This window comes from Bactrocera neohumeralis, chromosome 5, assembly GCF_024586455.1.
Source record: "Bactrocera neohumeralis isolate Rockhampton chromosome 5, APGP_CSIRO_Bneo_wtdbg2-racon-allhic-juicebox.fasta_v2, whole genome shotgun sequence".
Taxonomy (NCBI): domain Eukaryota; kingdom Metazoa; phylum Arthropoda; class Insecta; order Diptera; family Tephritidae; genus Bactrocera; species Bactrocera neohumeralis.
The window spans coordinates 3,823,493-3,845,523 of record NC_065922.1 but is presented as its reverse complement, the minus strand read 5'-3'; the positions used below and the strand labels follow the sequence as shown (position 1 = coordinate 3,845,523).

Sequence of the window (22,031 nt, the reverse complement as noted above, 5' to 3'; positions counted from 1 at the left end):
TATATCAAAATTAGCAAAACAATAATCGTCCGAAATACATACCTACAAATACTGGAGTTTATATGATTTTGTGTGAGAAAACTGTGAAACTTCCATAATTCTGTTAATGTAGTGATAAAATACTACTGGCATTTAATTCAACGGATTTCTTGGAAGTACTCTAGCCTATTATGAGATTATTACTTATTATTCTGGAGAAGTAAATAAAATGAAGTGATAGTACCAAGCAGCGATTCAAAACTTCTGCAATCCATTGTTACGTTTATGAGAACCGTTGAAGTCGGAATTTGCTTGAAAGAAGATAATGCAAATAATAATTTATATATGTATACACAGAATCAATCAGGAGCCTTCCTCTTTGATGTCACTTAAAATGGCGCTGCTTTTGATACTTTGTATTACAATTGGTTTGTGTTGCTGTCATGTACAGTCTACAGCCAATAATAATAATAATAATGTGTCGTTTACACCAAACATTTCTGTTGCCTCCAAACTACTGATGCGAATTAAAGAAGAGAAGAAGATATTACATTTTTGAAAATATTTTCCTCTATCTTTTTGATACTTTTTTGTGTTTCTGCACATTTTCACTTTTATATTTTTATTTCGAATTGTAAAAGCTTTTTCTATAGATTCCTATATAACTTCCGAATTTTTCTTCTTATTAATTACGATAGTTAAGTTTATGTACCTTATTTCCTATTGGGTGTGTATCCTGAATTATTATATATTACCTATTTATATATTTTTCATGTGTATATAGTATACATGTGTTTGTATGTGCTTGACTTTGCGCTGCACACGTTTTCAGTGCGTTTGGACTATGAATGCATTAACCCAGAAACGTTAATTGGATTGAACATTCGCACGTTTGTTGCACGTCTAGCTGAAAAAAAGAGACGTGCGGCGACGAAAAAATAATGCTGAAATGTTTGCGCTGATATTTCTATCTTTATCTTTGACTAAACTGTGAACACTTGTTGTTACAGAAGAGGAGATGTGGTAATTTAAAACAACCGTTTTCATTTGGTCAAGGAATGCGACCCCTCCCGAGATTGAACATACTTATGAAGGTCCAAAAAGATCCGTGTTAATGTAGAGGGGAAAATTAAAAAAAATAGTATTTGAGTAACTTCTGGAAAAATTAAAAATTTTTGCAGTATTGCTTTTCTCTCTCAAGTTCTTCTATGCGTCATTATCTTAGAACGCCAACGTCCGTCCACACACTCACAGCGCCGTGTCGGATGTGAATTAATTTAGACGCACTCGTGCGTTTTCTCCAACGCTATTGGAACCTGATTGCCGTTTGGTTATGCAAGCTTTTTGCTATGCCCAACAAAGCTCCGCAAAGCAGTCATATAAGCGCCGTAAAACCCCAACGAACTCGTCACATGCTACTAAGCCGACCGTCGTTGCGCTGTCGTTGAAGTAGCAGTGCGTGCATTCGATTTGCTATTTGAACTAGCTATACTATATACCAGTAAATATGTACATATGTATGTATGTATGTGTATAGGCATGCTTATACCACATAAACTTAAGTGCATGCAAAATAAGCAAATCCAAGCCGTGAGCAAGCGGACACTATTGCTGACCGCTGTCCAATTACTAATGAGCGCTAAGCAGCACTGCCTCGTCCATCCAACTCACCCGCACTACCTGGCAGTTGTTCGCGTGGGCTTTTCACTTAATTTTGTATGCGTTTAGATGTGTTTGCACGCGCTCCATTGGATCTGTCTCGATTTGTTTTTTTGTACGAATGTGTAAATGCGTGCGGGTGTAGACAACAGCTGTTGTTTGAATGTGACATCACGTGCATGTAAGCGTGAAACTCACCCGTCGCCCGCGACCTTCCGTTACTTAAAGGTAGTACTTTGCCCAAATGGAGCCCCTTTCATGCTCACCCAACTCTCAAATGCAAAGTTGAAATTTTTTCATATTTATCGTTATCGCTACTGTCGAATTGCTTGTCGCTCCTCATGGACTCAGACTTGCCGAGCTCTTCGCAAGTGTCCCATACATACACGAAGCAAAAATCTAATTTTTATGCAACGAAAATCAATAGTCTGCGACAAACGAAGAAAAATGCAACAAATAAATTAAACAGTAACCGTAATCGATCGATAGTCGAGTACTATATACAAATTAACTATATTGTTGCATAATCGCAGTAACAATAGCAATTTGTCGCCAACCAACCGCCTTACACGCCCACCCCTGTGAGAATGCTATTCAAGCGTTTTAGAGTGTTTGCGAATTCCTTTCCGCCTAACTGCCACCATTACTGATTTTCTATTTTTTACAGTTCTTTCTTACGTAATTAAAGTGGTTTACATTAAATATGTTATTTTGAGTTATATGTTTTTAATATTTTCTAACGAACTTCTTGTGTTTTAATTTTGTAGCTAAATGTACGCGTCACCACCATGGACGCCGAGCTGGAGTTTGCCATACAACACACGACCACCGGCAAGCAGCTCTTCGATCAGGTCGTCAAAACGATCGGCCTGCGCGAGGTCTGGTTCTTTGGCCTGCAGTACACCGATTCAAAGGGTGATTCCACATGGATCAAACTTTACAAAAAGGTAAGGTATTGGAAAGACATGACTGGGGACATTTCATCTTCTCTTAAGCTTCAGTTTATTTTATTTTTCTTTTCTTAATGCTGAACTATTTGACGTCGTTCTTAGAATTTTATGTTACATTCCTTATCGGTGTGTAAAATAATAGAGGAAAAAGAAAATGTGATGACGATGAAGTCACTCTTCAGGAAGTTTTCTATTGAATATTACCTGTTTCCTCGAAGATAATGTTTTCCAAAAGAATACAAATTCGGATATTGTGCAACGATAGAAAAATAAAATACGAGCTCTCATATCTTTGAAGACTAGTAGTAGTAGTATAAAAAAGCAATTGCAAAAAATATCAGTAATCAGGACCTCTATAACATATAGCTGCCATACAAACTGAACGATCGGAATCAAGTTTTTGTATGGACAACTTTCACATTTGACAAGATATACTCACGAAATTTGATATAGATTATTTTCTAAGGCAACAATGTAATCTCCGAAGAAATTGTTCAGATCGGTTAACTATAGCATATAGCTGCCATACAAACTGAACGATCGGAATCAAGTTCTTGTATGGACAACTTTCACATTTGACAAGATATATTCACGAAATTTGGTATATGTTATTTTCTAAGGCAACAATGTAATCTCTAAAAAACTTGTTCAGAACGGATTACTATAGCATATAGCTTTCATACAAACTGAACACATAGTTACTAACAGATATGCACCTGGGAAGGGTATTTAGCTTCGGTGCAATCGAAGTTAACGTTTTTTCTTGTTTTATCAACAATTCGCCTCAGCTCTTCAACGGCCACAAATAATGTTTCTGCAACCTTTTTCACAGAACTCCACAATAATTAATCTTAAGAGACATTTAAATATTAGTAAAGTTAAAAATTAACAAATTTTTTTGGATTAGGGGTCACGATACAGTTATTCTTACTGTTATGGAGAAAAAAAGTGTTCAAGAGTAATCCTGAGGTTAAATAATTCTTGTCCGGATGTAAATCAGAATCAGTTTCATCAACATAAATGAAAAAATGTCCGTTGTGGTTGTGAACTAGTGACCATGAAAGTTTTAAGGGTTCTTCTATAATCATAACAAATATGTATGGTCAAAACATAAAATTTCATCGATATTTCATAACATTATTTAATTATGACTGAACATTAAAGATTCATTTGAACTGATACGGGAGTTTATATCGTGAGTTGGATTATTGACTCCAAAATAAGCCATTTATACAGAGCGCAAATATCCCTCTTATATAAGAAAGGTTCAAAAACAAAGGCGTACATTTATTTTTCAAAAACTAACGGAAGTAACCGTTCGAACTCGTAGAACACTAATTACGAAAATGCGAATCGGCTAATCAAATTTATTAAAGCTAAAAAAAACCGGATAAATAAAATTCACCGGTATTACTCGCATAGGAAGTATGGCATCGGCCGTGCTATCGAAGAAAACGAACTTTTTACGAATTCTGAATTGATTGGCTATTAATTTGGATTTGGAGAAGTATATCTGTCCTTTAGAAAATTACTATTAAAAAAATAACGAAAATTTTCGGTGATTGCTTCGCTTGACTGAATCCAAACGTCCTCGAACACAACATACGTACGTACATTGGTGACCGTGAATCGGCTCTGTAAATACATACATAAAGTTGGCTAAATACTCGATGACACGAGCAGTTATTAAACACACATTTCTCGTTTTATCATTTCTTACTAAATGTTTATATGAAAATTGCCAAATTACTCGAATAATTAACATTTCTATATACAAACAATGGCTGCCGCACAGCCAGAGTCGCCAGCCATAAAAACCATAAAGTACTTGAAACGCGTCAAGAAATATGTGGATAAGAAAACAGCCGATGGCCATCAGAACAGCAATGATGTTAGCGACGAAGACGACGATGCCGATGACATGGTGAGCCTGTCGTATTGAACCACTGCGATACTTCAACTTTATAGCAAGCCCATACCAATACAAATGTCTAGCTTTTGAAACCCGCTATAGCATTGAGTTGGGATGTAGAGATCGAGCTAAACGAAAGTAATTTAATATGTGACCCCAACGTGTTGTTTCCTTTGTAAATCTTGTGAAATGAGTTTTATTATTTTTAAACTCGTATCTTAGTCTCCAGTATAGCGTAGTAGTGCCTTAGTTTCGATGTATCCAATTTTTATTGTTTTTGTTTTGTGGTTCCTTTCACGCTCTATTTTATCAAATCGGAGGTGTACATTTATAATACGAAACCTTTATTAATTTGCCACCTTTTTCTCATTCTTACTAATGCACCCATAAATCACATCGTTTGCCAATAGACTGGATCAATGCCATTCTCCACTTGGGTAAATGTTTTACGAATTTGTTTAACTCTACTCATTTCGTTTTGCTTTGTCGATTGAATAAGCTCTAACTGATATTTGCTGTGTTACCTTTTCTGTACAGGTTTTGAACCAAGACGTGAAGAAGGAGAATCCTCTGCAGTTCAGATTCCGCGCCAAATTCTACCCGGAAGACGTTGCTGAGGAGCTCATTCAGGACATTACGCTGCGCTTGTTCTATTTACAAGTGAAGAATGCCATACTATCCGACGAAATCTATTGTCCCCCAGAAACGTCCGTGTTGCTCGCTTCGTATGCCGTTCAAGCGCGCCATGGCGACTACAACAAGAGCATGCACACAGCCGGCTTTTTGGCTAACGACCGCCTGTTGCCGCAACGTGTCATCGACCAACACAAAATGTCCAAGGACGAATGGGAGCAGTCGATTATGAACTGGTGGAAGGAGCATCGCGGCATGTTGCGCGAGGATGCCATGATGGAGTACTTGAAGATCGCACAGGATCTTGAGATGTATGGTGTGAACTACTTCGAAATCCGCAATAAAAAGGGCACCGACCTGTGGTTGGGCGTGGACGCGCTCGGTCTGAACATCTATGAGCAGGACGACAAGCTGACGCCGAAAATCGGTTTTCCTTGGTCGGAAATCCGTAACATTTCATTTTCGGATAAGAAGTTTATTATCAAGCCAATCGATAAGAAAGCGCCCGATTTTGTCTTCTTTGCGCCGCGTGTACGCATCAACAAACGAATCCTGGCCTTGTGCATGGGCAATCACGAACTGTACATGAGACGTCGCAAGCCCGACACAATTGATGTGCAGCAGATGAAGGCGCAAGCACGCGAGGAGAAGAATGCCAAGCAACAAGAACGGTAAGTTTGTATAAAGTCTAGAGAATGGTTGTTGTTCAGTTACTGATTGGGTGCTATATGATTTCAGTGAGAAACTGCAGTTGGCACTAGCGGCACGCGAACGTGCTGAAAAGAAGCAGCAAGAGTATGAGGATCGCTTGAAGCAGATGCAAGAAGAAATGGAGCGCTCCCAGAAGGACTTGCTGGAAGCGCAGGAGATGATTCGCCGTCTCGAGGAGCAATTGCGTCAACTGCAGGCAGCCAAGGACGAGTTGGAGCTGCGCCAGAAAGAACTGCAAGCTATGTTGCAACGTCTTGAGGAGGCAAAGAATATGGAAGCAGCTGAGAAAGCCAAGCTGGAGGAGGAGATCATGACCAAACAAATGGAAGTACAACGCATTCAGGACGAGGTGAACGCCAAGGACGAAGAGACTAAACGTCTGCAAGACGAAGTGGAGGAAGCTAGACGCAAGCAGGTAAGAAAACTGGAAACAAATTTGCCTATTGCCTTCGTACAAAAGACTAACTATATTTTGCGTATGCAGGCGGAAGCTGCTGCAGCGCTTTTGGCCGCGTCAACCACACCTCAACATCATCATGTAGCCGAGGATGAAAATGAGAATGAGGAGGAGCTGACGAATGGTGACGGTGGCGGTGATGTTTCACGCGATCTGGATACAGATGAACATATCAAGGATCCCATCGAGGACAGACGCACACTGGCCGAGCGCAACGAGCGCCTGCATGATCAATTGAAGGTGAGTTTACGGATTAAATGTGACTTGCAGATTTTAGAATGTTACTAACAATAAATTTTAATCGAACATTTTAAGGCTCTGAAACAAGACTTGGCACAATCACGCGACGAAACGAAAGAAACGCAAAATGATAAGATCCATCGGGAAAACGTGCGTCAAGGTCGCGACAAGTACAAGACATTGCGCGAAATACGTAAGGGCAACACAAAGCGTCGCGTGGATCAATTTGAAAATATGTAAATTGGAGAGTGGCAGCTTGGTGCGCACTGGCCGAGGATGACTGGTATCACTATGACGCCAGTCCTTTGTATAGAACAACAAGATCAACAGAAGCGGCTATATCAACAATAAAACAACAACAATTACCAGCAAGCAATCAACCAACTAACAAAAAACACCTCCGCTCGATCGGCGACCTTCAAGTCGATCGTTATTTAAATGAAAGAATTACTATTTACGAATTAAGAATTGAAATTTGATACACTTTTGATAAGATAAAGTCTTCGATGTCGCAAAGTAGATAAAACCCTAAAGAAAAACAAAAAAAAAAATCATAAACGCTTACAAATCAAATTCGTAGAAACAATCAAATGCATTTTCTTTTCTTTTTGAATATAAAGTAAATCTAATGACAAATGACAAACGTAAGAAAAAGAAAGATTGCTGTTCCTCCTAAAAGTTAACGATTTCGTTGTAAAGTCGTTTACATTTTTGTTTTTGCCTTTTATTCATTTTTTAATCTAATTTGCGAAATATTCCTGTGCTTTTAGCATTTATTTAAAATCTTTTAAGTATTTAAACTTAAACTGAAAGTTTGCGAGTATTTTTGAAATCATACTGAAAATATTTTTCCCGAGCGATACTAAAATGTCAATTGTTTTTTCTCCCTTTTAGTCACTTAAAATCGCCAAAATGAAAAACGTAAATCCAGGCATTTCTTGAATCGTTCCGTCTTAATTATTTTATTATTGAGTACCAACTTTATATATACACACAGATATATATATAAATTGTATTTTTTTTTGTTTTTTTGAGAAAAACTTTTAAATGATATAATAAAAGATAATTTAAGGCATAGTTGTTCTATATATATAATTATTACACATTATTATTAAATAACAGTACTATTAATTTGAAAGGATAAATATAAATGGAAGTCGAATCATTCAAGCAAGAGAAAAGAGCAACGCAACGGGAATCCATTTACACAAAAATTGTTATTATTACTTGGCAAAATAATTATATTATACATAATATAATAAAATAAAAATAAACCATTGTATTATTAGAAGAAGTTGGAAGAAACGTAAAGTAAATAACTTAAAGTTTTGAGTAAAGGGAGATGGGATTTCGAAAAACTTCAATATATTATTTTAAGTCGGACGTCGGCTGCAATTAGCATCATTATTTTTACATTTGTTTTAAGAGAAATAAGTACCACCACCAATGGAATGGAAGAATACATTAAAAGTGTTGTTGGTGAAGTTGAAAACCATTCACATTTGTTATTGTGGAAGTATCGAGCGTTATGCTAGGGATTTTCGCTACTGGAGTTGGCTTGACGGACAATGACGACATACATAACACAAACCGACTCAGAAAGCAACTTGCTAAAACAGACCTATCGTTACCACTTGCTCCCAACCGACTATATGTTTTCTTGTTTTTTTAATTAAAAGCATGTTTAATTCCACTAGGTTATAGCTAAGATTTTTTGAAGTTAAAGTATTACAACTATAGAGAAGACGAATATACTGCATTCTCAACCACTTGGTAGGCCAATAAATAAAAAAATAAAAGTAATGAAAAAATTGCTGAAATACCAAACAATAGCGATTGGTTTAACAGATCAGCAAAATGAAATTTTTAATCTTATAAACAAGTAATTTGGTCCTTCGCGGAGAGTGAAGTTGATGTTTTGTATACATATAAATATGAAAATGCGATAAAATTAATTTGCATAAATGTAAAAAAAAAAATAAACTGGTTTTAATGGAACAATAAAAAAGCAAATGGTTGATTTATAAATAAAACAAAAATGATTTTGATATGAAAATCCTATACTCTGTTTTTTAACTTTCTGGCGATTTATTCAATTAAAACACCCAATATTTTTGTTATTTTGATTTTGACTGTCAGTGTAGTAAAAAGAGAAGAAAACCAAAACAAACCGTAAATCCTTTTATATGGAATTTGTGGTACGGAAATTTAAATTTTTTATAGTAATATTCGCTTCCGATCCTATAGCATTAATAATATACAGGTGCAACTTTAGCAGTCCTTCAGTACACAGCCCCATAACCTTAAATTTTTTAATTTGTCTATAATTTTCTTATGTGTAGCTTCAGTACTCTCTATTTTAGAAAATGTTGTAAATCTTTTAATTTTCATCTGCGAATATCCGACATTTACTAATTCACTAGGTTTTGAAAGCCTTAATGTATATTACCTAAAGTTTATTTTTTTGCAGATTTTAGAAATTCTGAATTTGTTTACGAAAATGCACCGCCTACGTTCTCCGTTACTTTCACACAAATGTTAAATCCAATTAAATTAGTTTAATTATCAGTGGCACGTTTGAACAATAATTTATAAGAGACAACTGTTTGGATACGCTAAAAATAATCATCTATTTCGGATAACATGTGCATGTTTGTACATATGTACATATGTAAGTACATCTAATGGCGGTCTAATGATTTTTATTTTTCATGGAATATTTATATATTAGGCTAAAAAAATAAAAACACTGAAATTGAATATAGCAAATAAAAAATGTATACTTTATTGAATCACTTCTTTCTAAACTAAGCGACGACTATGTGCATGCATATGTATGTACATATATCTGTACGTACAAAGTATATTGTCGAAAGTGCAAGTTTATTTAAGAACGCACCCACACCTACAAATATACAGAAGCTTATTTACATCGCAAAAGGTGATTTACATGCGCTTAGTAATAGAAAGAAAATGAAGAATATGCCGATCAATTTGAACGATTTCCTGAAAATTCGCATACATACATATGCATGCACAGTATCTACAATTATATTGAATGCATTTTGCCCAGTAACACTCATTTGTTTCCATTTGAATTAAACGAATGAATGTGCATACATACGTATGTATGTAAATATATATACCAGATCACAAACATTATAATTATTCGATAAGGCCACCCTTTGTACGTCGTTAAACATGTAATAGATAAATTAAAAACTTCAAACTAACAGCTGACAATCAGTCTCGCCACTGAAGAATCCTCTTTCATTAGTCTTCCACTTTTATCTCACCAGTCGGCTTTGGTCGTCCTACACTGGGATTCAATAAAACCTTAATGAGGTACTCCACCGAAGGTCGCTCGGCTGTTTGAAACACATGCAGGCCACGCTCCTCCATAGCCAAACGTGTGCTCGGCCCTATCGCCACCAACTTCCATTTGTCCATATCCACATTGTGCGCCTTACAGTATTCATGCACGCAGTTAACGCCCGAGGGCGAAAAGAAGGCAAAGTACTCGATGTTGTCGGCCTTTAAAGCCCGTTCCATATTCTCGGCCAGCGCCGGATGACAAACAGTTTCGTACACCTCACAAGCGTCCACCTGAAAACCGTTTTCCACTAATTTCGAAAGCAGCAAGTCGGTGCGTAAGTTGCCACAAGGCAGCAGGAGTGGCAAATTGCGCGAACCGTCGAACGTATCCACTATGAAATCCCCCAAATTGCGTGCATTGCCTGTTTGCTTGCCATGTGTGAATAGTTGTTGCAGTGACGACAGTGCCAAGTTGTGTGTGACCTCGCCAACTGCATAATTATGCAACAATTTCCAACCGCCATGCAGCTCGGAAAACTGCAATGCCTCACAAACGGCTTCGACGCAGCGTGGACTAGTGAAAATGATGCCGGCGAAATTATCTGGCGCCTGCAATTTGCCTCGCAACTGTTCCAGATTCTTGAAACCGAAACTCAGTGTTGGCACAAATATCGGATTGAATCCATTGGCATGTAATTCGTCCGCGTACCGGTCACTGCTCTCCGATTCGGATTTGAAGATAATCACTGTGCGCCTTCCACTCATTTCTTTAATTCAATGTCAACGAAACTTGACTGACTGACTATCAAATGGTTATTGCGGTAGAGAGTGGCAATGTTTTGAAACTTTTGATATCAGCAGGTGGCTGGGAGCGTGTGCCGCGTTCTCTCTGCATGCTTTTGTGAGCAGTGGGTGGGTGGTGGGCGAATTACGAATGCGGTGATAATAATATTTTAACCCAAACAACGACAGGGTTGCATCGTTCCGTACCCAAACGATTTTGAGGCAAGAGAAAGTTGAATCTAAATTCTATTATTATTGTAGTGTATGTAGGTAATGTGTGCGTTGTTGAATGATGCAAAATCGTTTAATTTGTGTAATTCTTTTTATAAAAATTTTAAGAAATATAATTATATAACAAAATAGGGTCAATAATATGACCTTGACGAGTTCTTAGCACTAATTTATATGTACATACATACATATTTATCTATGCATTTACTCAACCACCCAACAATACACAACATTGCATTTTCCGCATTTTCCGCATTTTCAAATTAAAACCGCATTTATATGAAAACTTGAAAGTAGCCTTTATTCCTTAAGACATTCTTTGAACATGTCAACTTGTAGAAACAATTTACAAATTTACATGGCAGTGTTTAGTTTACGATTATAACTAGAACTTCAAAAATAAAATTACAATCCAAAACCACTAATGTAACCATTAATGTAGTCAGTATTTTGTTAGAAATTCAACATTTTTGAACACAACTTTGTTTTCAATCTGCTGCCTTTTAACGTTTTTGTATAAATAATAAAAAAAATATATGTACAAGCTATGAAAGAATTGTGCTATATGATATAGTAAAAGTTACAATTATCTTGCTAACTAAACAATAAATTATACTCCTCTCCTGAGTCCGCGTTAACTTATTATAAATATACATTTAACTAAACTAAAAATTTCTTAGTTAATAGAAATTAAATGAATATTGTTTAATGTGAGGTGATAAAAACAATTATGTGTATGAATCATGGCAGAACTTGAAATTAAGAAATTAATTGGCTTTCCTTCCATTTTTTTAGCAGATCACCGCGTTTATATTTATGAGTGGGCAGTGGCAGTTCATCATTAATTTTACGTAAGTTAAATATGTCAAGTCCTCCGAGACCTTTTCTTTGAGCGGGTGCAGCCCAAAGGTCGCCCATAGATGGCGCTTGACAGGCGGGAGGTGATGTCAAACCACAATTTACTGTTAATGGAGTCACCAACTGCGGGTTAGTCAACAGCGAGGGGCGTGGGGAGAAAGCCGAACGACTGCCAGCGTCAATTGGCTGAAAGCTCCTTGTGGCTTCTGAAGGATGCGCCGCATTGTCGTTACTTTCGTTGCTGAATGAGTTCTCACGTGACATATTTAATCGGTCGTTTTGAGACTCGAACCCCGATGATTGCGATGAAGCGCGCGATAAATTCTCTCCAATTGTGGTCATTGTTTGCCGTGGTTCCGGAAAATTTTTGTTAAGTTGGTTCAAACTTCCGGTTGATAACCAGGACGTGGCAGGCGTTTGTGCAATACAAGTGGTGCTGAACCGAGATGGCGTGATTAAATTTGTCGAAGCAGGACGCTGATACACCGTGTTACTGGACAATGAAAATGGCGAGTGTAATCCACCAGAATTTCCAGAGAAGTTGCGCTGGCTCATTGGTACCCCGATGCGATACTGACCATAGAAACCGTTCTTTTGCGTTGTTAAATGCGCATTCGATTCTCCATTGAAGGATGCATTTAATACTGAAGCGTTTAAGCCATTTCTTAAGTTATTACCACTTTGACCAAACATCGGTGACCGCGCACGTTCCAGGTTATTTATGTCCAGATTTGAACCAAAAAATGGAGCACGTGCGGTCAATGTGGCAGATGAGAGCGCCGAGTGGAATTCTCCAATGGACGACGCTGCATAATGAGGCCGAACTGAGTGTGCACTAGGTTGCAGATCGAAGTACGAAGATTTGTAGGTAGAGTTGGGAGAAACCTTTGTATTTGTCCCGTTGTGTAAAGAACGAGTTGATGAAGTAACCGGCGATTTATATAGCTGCGCCTTCTGCTGGGGCGATGGTCGTCCTAGTGTTGAAGGTGAACGAACGGTGCTTGCGCTGCTGCAATTGAATTGTTGACTTAACATGCTAATTGTGTCGTCATCGCTTAAGTAGTCCTCGGAATAGATCTTATGAAAGCTGGTAGTACTATTATCATGAAGTTTCGGAGAGACTTCAACTTCATTTGTCAATGAGAGAACAAGGGTTAGCGTTGACGCAATGAGCTAAAAGGAAGGAAAAGTAAATTTTTTAACAAAAAATAGTATACATAAATGTTATATAGAAATACCATTAGAATATTTGGCGGAAAGTATAATTGCTCATCTATTAGTCCGCCTGCAAATACGCTCCATAAGGTCAACAAAAATGTGAAACGTGTCAGTTTAAAACCATCAATTATTTTATAGCCGAAAGATATTCCTAGCAGCACAAAAGGATATGCAAGCACGTAAAGCGAAAAAAAACTAATGCGAGTGATTTGCGGCATCTTTAACCCAAGCGAATACATAAGCATCATGAAAATTGTGCGCGAAAATAGTTTACACTTCTCCAACAATGGATGCGCGCCAATTTGAGTCAGGTATGCGGTTAACACCCGACACAATGCCAACGCATGTGAAATAGCCAAAAACAGCTGCTCTCCGACTCGTTCTCCTAAAACTGATGTGAGATGCTCGCGCGTCAATGTCGGCAACATGCAGAATAAACAAAACAAGTTTAATATTGTCAATATGGTTGTGTGAAGCGAAAGACGGCGTTTCCAGTGCTGACACTGCACATGGCGGACTTGGCTGAAATGTGGTTGTTTCAGTGTTTCAGCACCTTTTATAATGAAATCAAGAAATTTCGATCCCAGAACCATTTTTTTCTTTTCATGAAGTACTTTTCCTAAATGACGCTCACATGTGCCACACAAGCGATATTGCTGTTCCAATTTTACTCTATAAGAAATAATGGAATTTAAGCAATTATGTGTTTCTTAAATATAGTAGAATTGCCTCACTTGAAAGCTTTGAGTTCTTCGTCGAAACGTGATTCTCTCTTTGGTTCAAATTGTGCCAACTTCTCCACTTTTAAACGTTGCGCCTCATTGCACTCATTACAAAACCCATTTTTGGGAACGCACAGCGCTGAGTCTGAAGAGTCATGTTCAGATGATTGATTAAGTCTTGCTATACCTGCAGAGGAATTACTGCAATCCATTTTTGAAAATATGTCACGGTTGTAGTCCCCATCTTTGGTGAATCCATTGTATTGTTCACAGTGAGGACACGTCCAGCTGTTCGATTCTAAATAGGGTACGCGGGTATATTGATTGCAAAACCAGCAATTTACGCTCACATCGAAGTTAGAGCTAAAAATAATTTTTAATAATTTCGTTTAATATGCGAAAATTTTGTTCAATGCTATAGAATACATTAACAAATATTGGTATAGACAAAAATTCATTTTGACCATTGCAAAATTAAACCGGTTGAAGGAGGTTAGAAATTTGGTGTGCCCCAATTGAAAGCGATATTACCGAATTTTCACATATAATTTGTGCAGCAATAAAAGTCCCACAAATGCAAACGCCAGTATTGGAACCGTGCTCACCGCCAGCGACAGCAGCAGTTGATTGTACATTTTGTCAATTAATAAACTTTATACTTGTTTGCAAATATTTACATTAAACTTTTAACAAAATGCGCGCTGTGATTTGCAGCGCGTTCCACAATGTTTGTCACTTTTATTTTTACATTTGCCATAATAAATTCCCTCATACATGTGGTGAATATTGGGAAAGACCGCCAAAACACATTGATCCAGAAGTGGTTTGGCAGCACTGACGAATATCCAACCCAGAGCAGAGAACGCATAATATAGACAGAGAACGTTTATCATAGAGAAATTATGCTATGAATATCTCAAAACTAACTTCCCTTTAATCCTAGAATAATCTTATTCGAATCTTTATTCTAAAAAATAAAAATTAATACCAAATTTGATGAATGAGGGGTGGCAACATTTGAATTAATCAAAACAGCTGTCAAGGAGTTGACAATTCGCATGTTTTGGATGGTTTGTTGAATTCGTTTCACACGTGTTTTTACATTGGTGCATTGCTAATTTAAATTAATTTATACCATTATTTTGTATTAAAAACTAAAACACAATGCAGCACGACGATGTAAGACATCTTGTTATTATATAGTTGGTATTAAATAACATTATTTCTTTCTATTTACAGGTAGTGTGGAGCATTATAAACAAATCATTTTGTTCACATAAAGTCAAGTGAGTTCTACATAAGTAAAATTTCTAAGGGTTCTTAATGTCTTAATTCTATCACATTTTTTATAATAGAACCGATACACGCACCTTCTGTAGACATGAATACAATTTAACCGGTCTGTGTACTCGCCGAACATGCCCTCTGGCCAACTCACAGTATGCCACAGTTCGCGAAGAAAAAGGTATAATTTATTTATACATAAAGACTGCAGAAAGAGCGCATATGCCAAACAAATTGTGGGAGCGAGTTAAACTATCACGCAACTTCGAAAAGGCACTGGAACAGATCAATGAAAATCTAGTCTTTTGGCCAAAATATATGATTGCGAAAAACAAACAACGGTTTTTGAAAATTACACAGTATCTCATACGTATGCGTAAACTTAAGCTACGAAGACAGAAACTGATAGTACCCCTATCGCGTAAAATCGAGAGAAGGGAAGCACGCCGAGAGAAAAAGGCTTTGATAGCTGCGAAAATTGATAACCATATTGAAAAAGAGTTGTTGGAACGTTTGAAAAGCGGCACGTACCAGGATATATACAATTTCCCACAAACTGCATTCAATAAAGCGTTGGAAGCGGAAGAAGTGGAAGATGAAGAAGCGAGCGACGAAGAAGAGCAAGAAATCGAAAAGGAAATGGAAGTTGACGAAGAGGTGCGCCGTGAGTTACTGGATGAAGAATTCGTGGAAGCCGATTCCGATGAGGAAGACGATGATGATGAGGATGCGAATAGTGATTCGGGAGAACGAGAAGAAATTGAAGTGGACAGCGATTTTACGGATTCAGATAGTGATGGGGATGCTGACGATATTGAGGTGAGTGATATTCCTAATATAATATTATATAAGCATATGTTCTAATTCATGCTGCAAGGCCAATAGTATAGCGTCTATGAATAATTAGATTGTTTTGCTACACTTTAAATATGTAATCGATTCAGTTTTTGCGGTTGCTATGCGCATTCAATTTATTAGCTCTATCATTCAAAGTATCATTCTCAATTAAACAGTTGTCTTTAAAAATTAAATAAAATTAATTTTTTATTTAACTTTGTAATTATATCTTAACACACAACACTTTCTCTCCCCTCCTAATCACCAATACTGTTAGCGTTAATCTGAAGTAGTTGCTTAGATCGTATTGCATTTTGATATATGATAAAACATTTCGTACCTTATTTCCGCGCATCGTGCTGTTGTCATTACATTTATAAACATTCAGAAAAAATAAACGCTTTAGTATGCCAAGCGCTTTCATTCTGATTAGCTCGTTGCGCGGTAATAAGAAGTGTTTTGGAAGACTGCAACAGTTATTGCGTGAGTGGCTGAATAAAAACAGTTGGATTTTCAAAAAATTTCTAACACCATAATTATAATGTCAAGCATAATCTTTGTGATCTTAGTTTATGTCGCGCATGTGCAACTCAGATACTCCGATATCAATAAGTAGTTAGAAACGGTTGAAACTTAGTTATAGCGTGATCATTTATAAGTTTAAAATAAACGCTTTGTGTAATAATTAAGTAGTAGTGTGTACTTAATGTGTGCCGTCAGTAGTAAATAATATAGTAGTGTAAAAAGCAATAAAATGTTGAGCGTACGACCTTGTCGTCGATCAAAGTTGAAAGTTCTAGCTTAATTAAAAAAAATTATTAAAATATTCACGAATCATACGATTATGTATATAATAAAAATGTTGAACCAACACATAAATAATTAGTGTAGTGCTTGTGTTGCTCATAACATAATAAATAATTTTGAATTACAGTTTAAATACAAAACTTATTCACTTTTTTGCATGCAATACAGGATACACCAGCGCCCGGTGCCTTTGTACGTGCTCCAGCAAAGTCAAGTAAAAAAGCGACCTCGGACACGGCGAGCAGCAGTAAAGCAGCGACACGACGAAGCAAGAAACCTAAAGTGGAAATCGAATATGAAATGGAAAGTGAAACTGCTGCAGAGAGGCAAAGGCTACATAACTAAGGTATATGTACGACGCTACGTCAACCTCCGAATCCTTTTGTCGGTTGCTCCGGTAAATTTTCGCTGTGCACGGGAAGTGGTTGCATTAACTGTAGTAATGCATTTTTTAATTCAATTTAGTGGTATAGTTATGTATGAAATAAAAATATGGCAATTAAGTGCAAAATTGAATTTTCATATGTATTGGTCTCGTATTAACAATCTGTGTTAGTGCATTGTACCGGTCAAAAACCAGTTCTTATTTGAACTGCCTTAATTGTGAATACGTATTTGTTAATTATTCAGAACGATATTCATTCTTAATCACAAAACAGTGTAAGTCATGAGAAAAAAGCAAAACCAAACAAAAACGCCGATTGATACTGACCTCAACATTGTGATCGTCTCATTACATACATATGTACACATTTGCAGTTTAATTTTTTATCGGAGGGATAGCTATAGGTGTTGTGTATTAATATGTGTTCAAAGTAATGTCTCCATAAAGGATTAAACACCGCCGATATATTTTATATTGAAAGTGGAATAATATTCAAATTATAATGCTTATTATCACGAATTTAGTTTCAATGTCAAACCTAAAAACTTTTTGGCGGGCATTTAAATTCTAAACAGTTAAAAAGGCTAACAATGCTATCGAAAAAAATGATATACTGTATAGTTTTTGAATAGTTTTAAAATTTTTTCAACTAATATCAGAAACAATATTCTTTGATCCATAAGTCCATAGGTATCGCTCACATTGTAAAAGCTTTCAAGATTTATCAACAAAAAACTTAAGAAAGTACTTAATTATGAGAATTTCTTTTAAATATCTCTATATACAAACGTGACACATTGCAACCGAGTTTATTTTTCAATTAAAAAATCTTGTTGCCGCTAATTACACAAAGCCAAGCTTTACGCCAGCATTCCCCAAACAATATACGTAAATACGTCGAATGTGTACATCGTCCATAAATACTTACAGTTAGACTATGTAGGGGATCAGCGCCTTATGAAATAAATAATAGTCTTTTGATTTTCTAACATTTATTGTTTAAAGTGTACACGTCCATTCGCTTCCATTTACAAAAGTAACTGCATTTGCATTGGCAGTTTATTATCTATGCGGAACTGGCATTCACTTCCAACACAAACTTCAAGAAATTCTTATTACTACCTTCTTATCACTAAGTTTAATTAAAGTGTTAGTGGCCAAAATTAGAGTTTCAAATACTTCAAAGTTCAGTACGTTCAGTTTCTGAAACAGCTAATCCGTTGTTGCAGTAAGCTGCAGGATATTGAGAAAAGTAAATATTATTTCTTTATAAATGATTACATAAATATTTAATTCAAAGTTGTAGCAAAAATACAAAAAGTGTTCTTGTCAATTGTGTTTACTGTAAGTTTTGAAGATGAAATTAAATGACTGGTTCTTTTCTACAGTGCTTTTCGAGTAGCGTTATCTGTTGCAATGACTTTAAAGCCTCGATTGATTGCTGAAGCTTTGGACAAACGTATTTTACGAGTTTACAATAGTTCAAATAAAAATTAATTACATAACGTATTAATTTACGCGTAATTGCAATAGGTTTTATTATAAAACCTATTCCTTTCCATTCGTATTGCAATTATAAGTTGCTAACAGCTGTCACGCATTCCGTTTACCACATCAATTCGAATTGCCTGCCGCTTGCCGCAGCAGCACGTATATCTTTTCCTTGATCCACTCCTTATTGTAGGGTGCATAAGTATTTGTCGACTTTTGATAGACGAGGCAACTGATATCCGCCAACTGATCAACAAAGTCAAATAATTGACTGATATCGTATGTAATTGTTGGTGTGTTGGGATTGCGCCTTTTCAGGTGTTCTTCGTAGATTTTGCAAACACCCTCCATACACTCATTTACACTCTCGTAGTCGCTGTAGGTGCGTGTTTCAGGGCGAGAAGCAGGCTGCACCAAAAGAATTGTATGAGACATGTTGGTTCTGCGGCAGTGTTATGTCAGTTTAGCAGGAAGAAGGCTCTAGAAGCGATGTGCTTTTATCCAAATGTCCGCAACAAGGCAATTCTCGACCGGCGCTATGACCCTGGTACGATATATTTTTGCTCAAAAATTTGTGGTTGTTGCACGTTTTTTCACTACAATTTCAAACGTTGTGAGTTATATGCACAACAATAAAAAATAGTAAAGGGTTTTACTCACGTTATATTCCTATTTAGGGTGCAAATTCTGTTTTTAATATTTATTTCACGGCTATATGATATTCGCGAGCAAGAATTATTTTTCTGATGCTGTCAAACTTAGACGGCTTCCATAGAAATATCATTGTCCTTTTCTTACACACAAATGCCGTGACGAAATGCCAACCGACATACCAGCGAACTCTTTCTAGCTTACTGCATAGACGTGAATCCACATGGAAATAACGAGTAGAGGAAGTAGCGAGTGAATGTATAGTGTTGTGTAAAAGAAAAGAAAATAAACCGATTACAACAAAAGTAAGCGGTTACTAAATCTGGTTTTGGTTCCCAAGATAGTCGGGTCTAAATAACCGGAACGCAGCCAGATTTTTATCCGATTAAGGAATGTCAGCTTTGTACCATTCCTTCATATTTCTTCAGGCATGTTTCTGCCACTACAGCAACAACAACTACAAATAAATATGTTTTAATTTGATAATCACATTTTCAAATTATAATTCTTTCTTTATTTTGCGAAAAAAGTACGCACTTTAAATTTTTGAGCTGTTGAACTGGCAAATATCTAAAAAACTATTAGTCTCCCGCGGTTATATGTATGTGTGTATGTATATACAAATATCTGAAAAACTAATAACCAATACCCATTTTAACCGTGAATTTGTCGTACGGTATTCTAAATCCCAGTCATATTTGTATCTACGCGTCAATAAACTATCAAATAATTTTCTTTGGTATAGTTTACGGAAGAAATTGTAAGGTCATATCAAATGGATTTATATATTGAAATTGACATACAATTTTTTCACCACTGCTTACTAAATGATCCATCTCGCTCTCTCATTAATATCTAATAGTATATGATCCAGCGATAATGAAACACAAGATAAGCTAACGAATGATCATTGAGGTGAGTTACGTTCAGGTAAAAGTCAACATACCATCAGCTGACTTTTGTTTGACCAGAGAACATGAAGACGTAAAAACGTAAAGGTATCGGAAAACATATGAGAAACGCCATAGTCATGATTATTGTGCGCTGATTGCGAGAAAAACATAACAAAATAATAGATCGCGAAATGTCGGTTAGTTCACTTTGAATAGCAAAAATGTACATCAAAGTTTCAACAATAGCACATTTTGCAATAGTGTAATATAGTAGTAATCGCGATTGAATGTAATATTAATTGTAGAGCTTAATTTATGAAAAGAGTATTGTGAAACGCGCTGAAAGCCATCAGTTGATGATTAGTTGCTCTGTGATAATATCGCTGAAAAATCTAATAAGAAGTGAAGGAAGCGATTTGGTACACGTGAAATTATTATCAATTGGTTTGTGAGCGTGCGTCTGCTCCCTGACCAACAAAGTGTTTGGTTTATGAATTACGCGTGTGCGAATGTTATTTTTGCGCTCGGAGCATTCTGGAGCTGCCTTAGAAGCTTTTATTCATATTCGTATTGTAATCAATTGATCGCATATCGATAACGAGCTAAACTATTTGTTTACATGCCTCCTTCCAGTTGGAAAAAAGTAGCTCTTTTTGTTAATTGCGAGAACGAGCGAAGCGATCGCTTCATTTAGCACTTGCGCATGTCCACATACATGCATATATTTCAGTGATTTTTGTTTATATTTTGATGACGTTGCGCTTGCGGTAGCGCTGGCGTCGTCTATATTACACACCGTTCTGATTGGACTGCAAATTCATTTCACTGCTGCTCTTGCTTTTGTTTACTCATGTACATGTGTTTTTTTTGTGTAATATCGGTGTTTGTTTGAGATCGGGTTCATGCTATGAAAATTCAAGGTTCAATGTTTTCAACGTCTAATACGAAAATAAAGGTAAAAATGTCTATGACATTACTTAAGAATATCACAACGCACCCAGCGAATTGATTTATACTATATCATAGTATTTTTGAGTTGTTGGTTGTGGGTTTTGGCTAATTTTTGTATTCTTGTAGCTGCCCAGTGACTCCACCGCTCCCACTTTGCGTTGCCTGCTAAATGGGCCACTGAATTTTACCAACGCTGAACATCGCATAACTCCGGTGCACGATGTTGTTTTCCTCGATGAAATAGACCCGGACATAACCCCCCTCAATTATCGTCCAATACCAACATCTCCAGAAGCAACATCACCTGAAACGGAGAATGGATTTAATGGCACTAATGGATTGGACATCACTGGTCAAGGGTAAGTTCCACACTATGTAGATATGTGTGCATGTACATACATATGTATTTTAATTTTAAAATTTCTTTGCTTTGCTGCCAGAGAAGGCAATATTTTTGAACATTATTAAAGTACATTTTTCATACCAATTTTAATTGAGATGCACAGCAATATTTCAATTCGTGATTGGTGAACTCGCGTGAATTAAAGTGCGAGTTAAATGTCGGTGTTTGATAGCTGACAATCAAATTTCATTCATATGTTCATAGATATTATACATACATATATTTGCTATACATACAGACATCTGTTTTATAGTACACATTTGACGTCAGAGATGTCAACCACACGTGCTGCTCACCGTTTCGACCGGCATAGCAATGCACTTTGCGTCGGTGATTTACCTCCCATGTAGCCAGTCAGCAAAGTGCTGTAACCCAATGCAATGTGCGTTGTGCGCTCAAAGGCTTACGAAAATCACAAACGCAACAAGCAAATTCGCACATACGAGTACATGCATACATACACACATATGTACATATACATATGTTCACTTGCTTATGTACATAATAAATTCGAGTTCGTGATTCGTTTATCAAAATTGCGACCGCTTACCGCATTCCCACCGAATGAATCCGCCGCATTCCGTCGATATTGAAGCAAGAGTGCTGAGCGGTGGGGTAATGCCGCAGCCGGTGTTTGCATTAAAAATTGCTACTTGCTTTC

The 22,031-nt window shown here is 36.7% G+C and overlaps 5 protein-coding genes across 18 annotated transcripts in view; 2 read left to right on the top strand and 3 right to left on the bottom strand.

Annotated features, from left to right (window-relative positions):
* LOC126760647 (moesin/ezrin/radixin homolog 1) overlaps nucleotides 1–8,602 on the top strand; it is a 37,892-nt gene extending 29,290 nt beyond the window's left edge. For 5 of the 13 annotated variants that reach the window (XM_050476447.1, XM_050476449.1, XM_050476446.1 and 2 more), the window contains 6 exons: nucleotides 2,406–2,585; nucleotides 4,384–4,512; nucleotides 4,911–4,937; nucleotides 5,038–5,804; nucleotides 5,872–6,541; nucleotides 6,617–8,602. In XM_050476447.1, the coding sequence (XP_050332404.1) occupies nucleotides 2,406–2,585; nucleotides 4,384–4,512; nucleotides 4,911–4,937; nucleotides 5,038–5,804; nucleotides 5,872–6,541; nucleotides 6,617–6,781 (1,938 nt within the window). In that variant the 3' untranslated portion in view covers nucleotides 6,782–8,602. The remainder of the gene's footprint in view (nucleotides 1–2,405; nucleotides 2,586–4,383; nucleotides 4,513–4,910; nucleotides 4,938–5,037; nucleotides 5,805–5,871; nucleotides 6,542–6,616) is intronic. The other 8 variants (XM_050476457.1, XM_050476454.1, XM_050476458.1 and 5 more) reach the window with 5 other exon arrangements.
* Nucleotides 8,603–9,296: 694 nt separating this feature from the next.
* LOC126760659 (uroporphyrinogen-III synthase) lies at nucleotides 9,297–10,728 on the bottom strand. The gene has a single exon (XM_050476474.1). The coding sequence runs from the start codon at nucleotides 10,619–10,621 to the stop codon at nucleotides 9,815–9,817; it is 807 nt and encodes a 268-aa protein (XP_050332431.1). The 5' UTR covers nucleotides 10,622–10,728; the 3' UTR covers nucleotides 9,297–9,814.
* Nucleotides 10,729–11,144: 416 nt separating this feature from the next.
* On the bottom strand, nucleotides 11,145–14,403 carry LOC126760640 (uncharacterized). Its single transcript, XM_050476432.1, has 4 exons — nucleotides 14,200–14,403; nucleotides 13,681–14,031; nucleotides 12,967–13,618; nucleotides 11,145–12,901 (listed from the first exon to the last, which is right to left on the bottom strand). Exons 1-4 carry the CDS (start codon nucleotides 14,301–14,303, stop codon nucleotides 11,630–11,632), a joined length of 2,379 nt encoding a protein of 792 aa, XP_050332389.1. The 5' UTR covers nucleotides 14,304–14,403; the 3' UTR covers nucleotides 11,145–11,629.
* A 325-nt stretch (nucleotides 14,404–14,728) lies between these two features.
* On the top strand, nucleotides 14,729–21,184 carry LOC126760656 (protein MAK16 homolog). 2 transcript variants are annotated; one of them, XM_050476472.1, is made up of 5 exons: nucleotides 14,729–14,847; nucleotides 14,908–14,954; nucleotides 15,024–15,771; nucleotides 16,765–16,942; nucleotides 21,094–21,184. In XM_050476472.1, exons 1-4 carry the CDS (start codon nucleotides 14,833–14,835, stop codon nucleotides 16,939–16,941), a joined length of 987 nt encoding a protein of 328 aa, XP_050332429.1. In that variant the 5' UTR covers nucleotides 14,729–14,832; the 3' UTR covers nucleotide 16,942; nucleotides 21,094–21,184. The 2 variants fall into 2 exon arrangements, with proteins under 2 accessions (XP_050332429.1, XP_050332428.1); XM_050476471.1 differs by lacking the exon at nucleotides 21,094–21,184 and having other exon boundaries at nucleotides 16,765–17,112.
* On the bottom strand, nucleotides 17,957–19,259 carry LOC126760663 (enhancer of rudimentary homolog). The gene is made up of 2 exons (XM_050476479.1): nucleotides 19,133–19,259; nucleotides 17,957–19,068 (listed from the first exon to the last, which is right to left on the bottom strand). Exon 2 carries the CDS (start codon nucleotides 18,905–18,907, stop codon nucleotides 18,596–18,598), a length of 312 nt encoding a protein of 103 aa, XP_050332436.1. The 5' UTR covers nucleotides 18,908–19,068; nucleotides 19,133–19,259; the 3' UTR covers nucleotides 17,957–18,595.
* Nucleotides 21,185–22,031: the final 847 nt, after the last annotated feature.

Excerpts from the sequence above, each read along its gene's own strand:
- LOC126760659 (XM_050476474.1), bottom strand. The coding sequence starts at position 10,621 with ATGAGTGGAAGGCGCACAGTGATTATCTTCAAATCCGAATCGGAGAGC.
- LOC126760640 (XM_050476432.1), bottom strand. The coding sequence starts at position 14,303 with ATGTACAATCAACTGCTGCTGTCGCTGGCGGTGAGCACGGTTCCAATA. Across the intron at positions 14,032-14,199 it reads AAATTATATGTGAAAATTCG|CTCTAACTTCGATGTGAGCG; the intron begins GTAATATCGCTT and ends AATTATTTTTAG. Across the intron at positions 13,619-13,680 it reads GAAGAACTCAAAGCTTTCAA|AGTAAAATTGGAACAGCAAT; the intron begins GTGAGGCAATTC and ends TATTTCTTATAG.
- LOC126760656 (XM_050476472.1), top strand. Across the intron at positions 14,955-15,023 it reads TTTTGTTCACATAAAGTCAA|AACCGATACACGCACCTTCT; the intron begins GTGAGTTCTACA and ends TTTTTATAATAG. Across the intron at positions 15,772-16,764 it reads GGGATGCTGACGATATTGAG|GATACACCAGCGCCCGGTGC; the intron begins GTGAGTGATATT and ends CATGCAATACAG.
- LOC126760663 (XM_050476479.1), bottom strand. The coding sequence starts at position 18,907 with ATGTCTCATACAATTCTTTTGGTGCAGCCTGCTTCTCGCCCTGAAACA.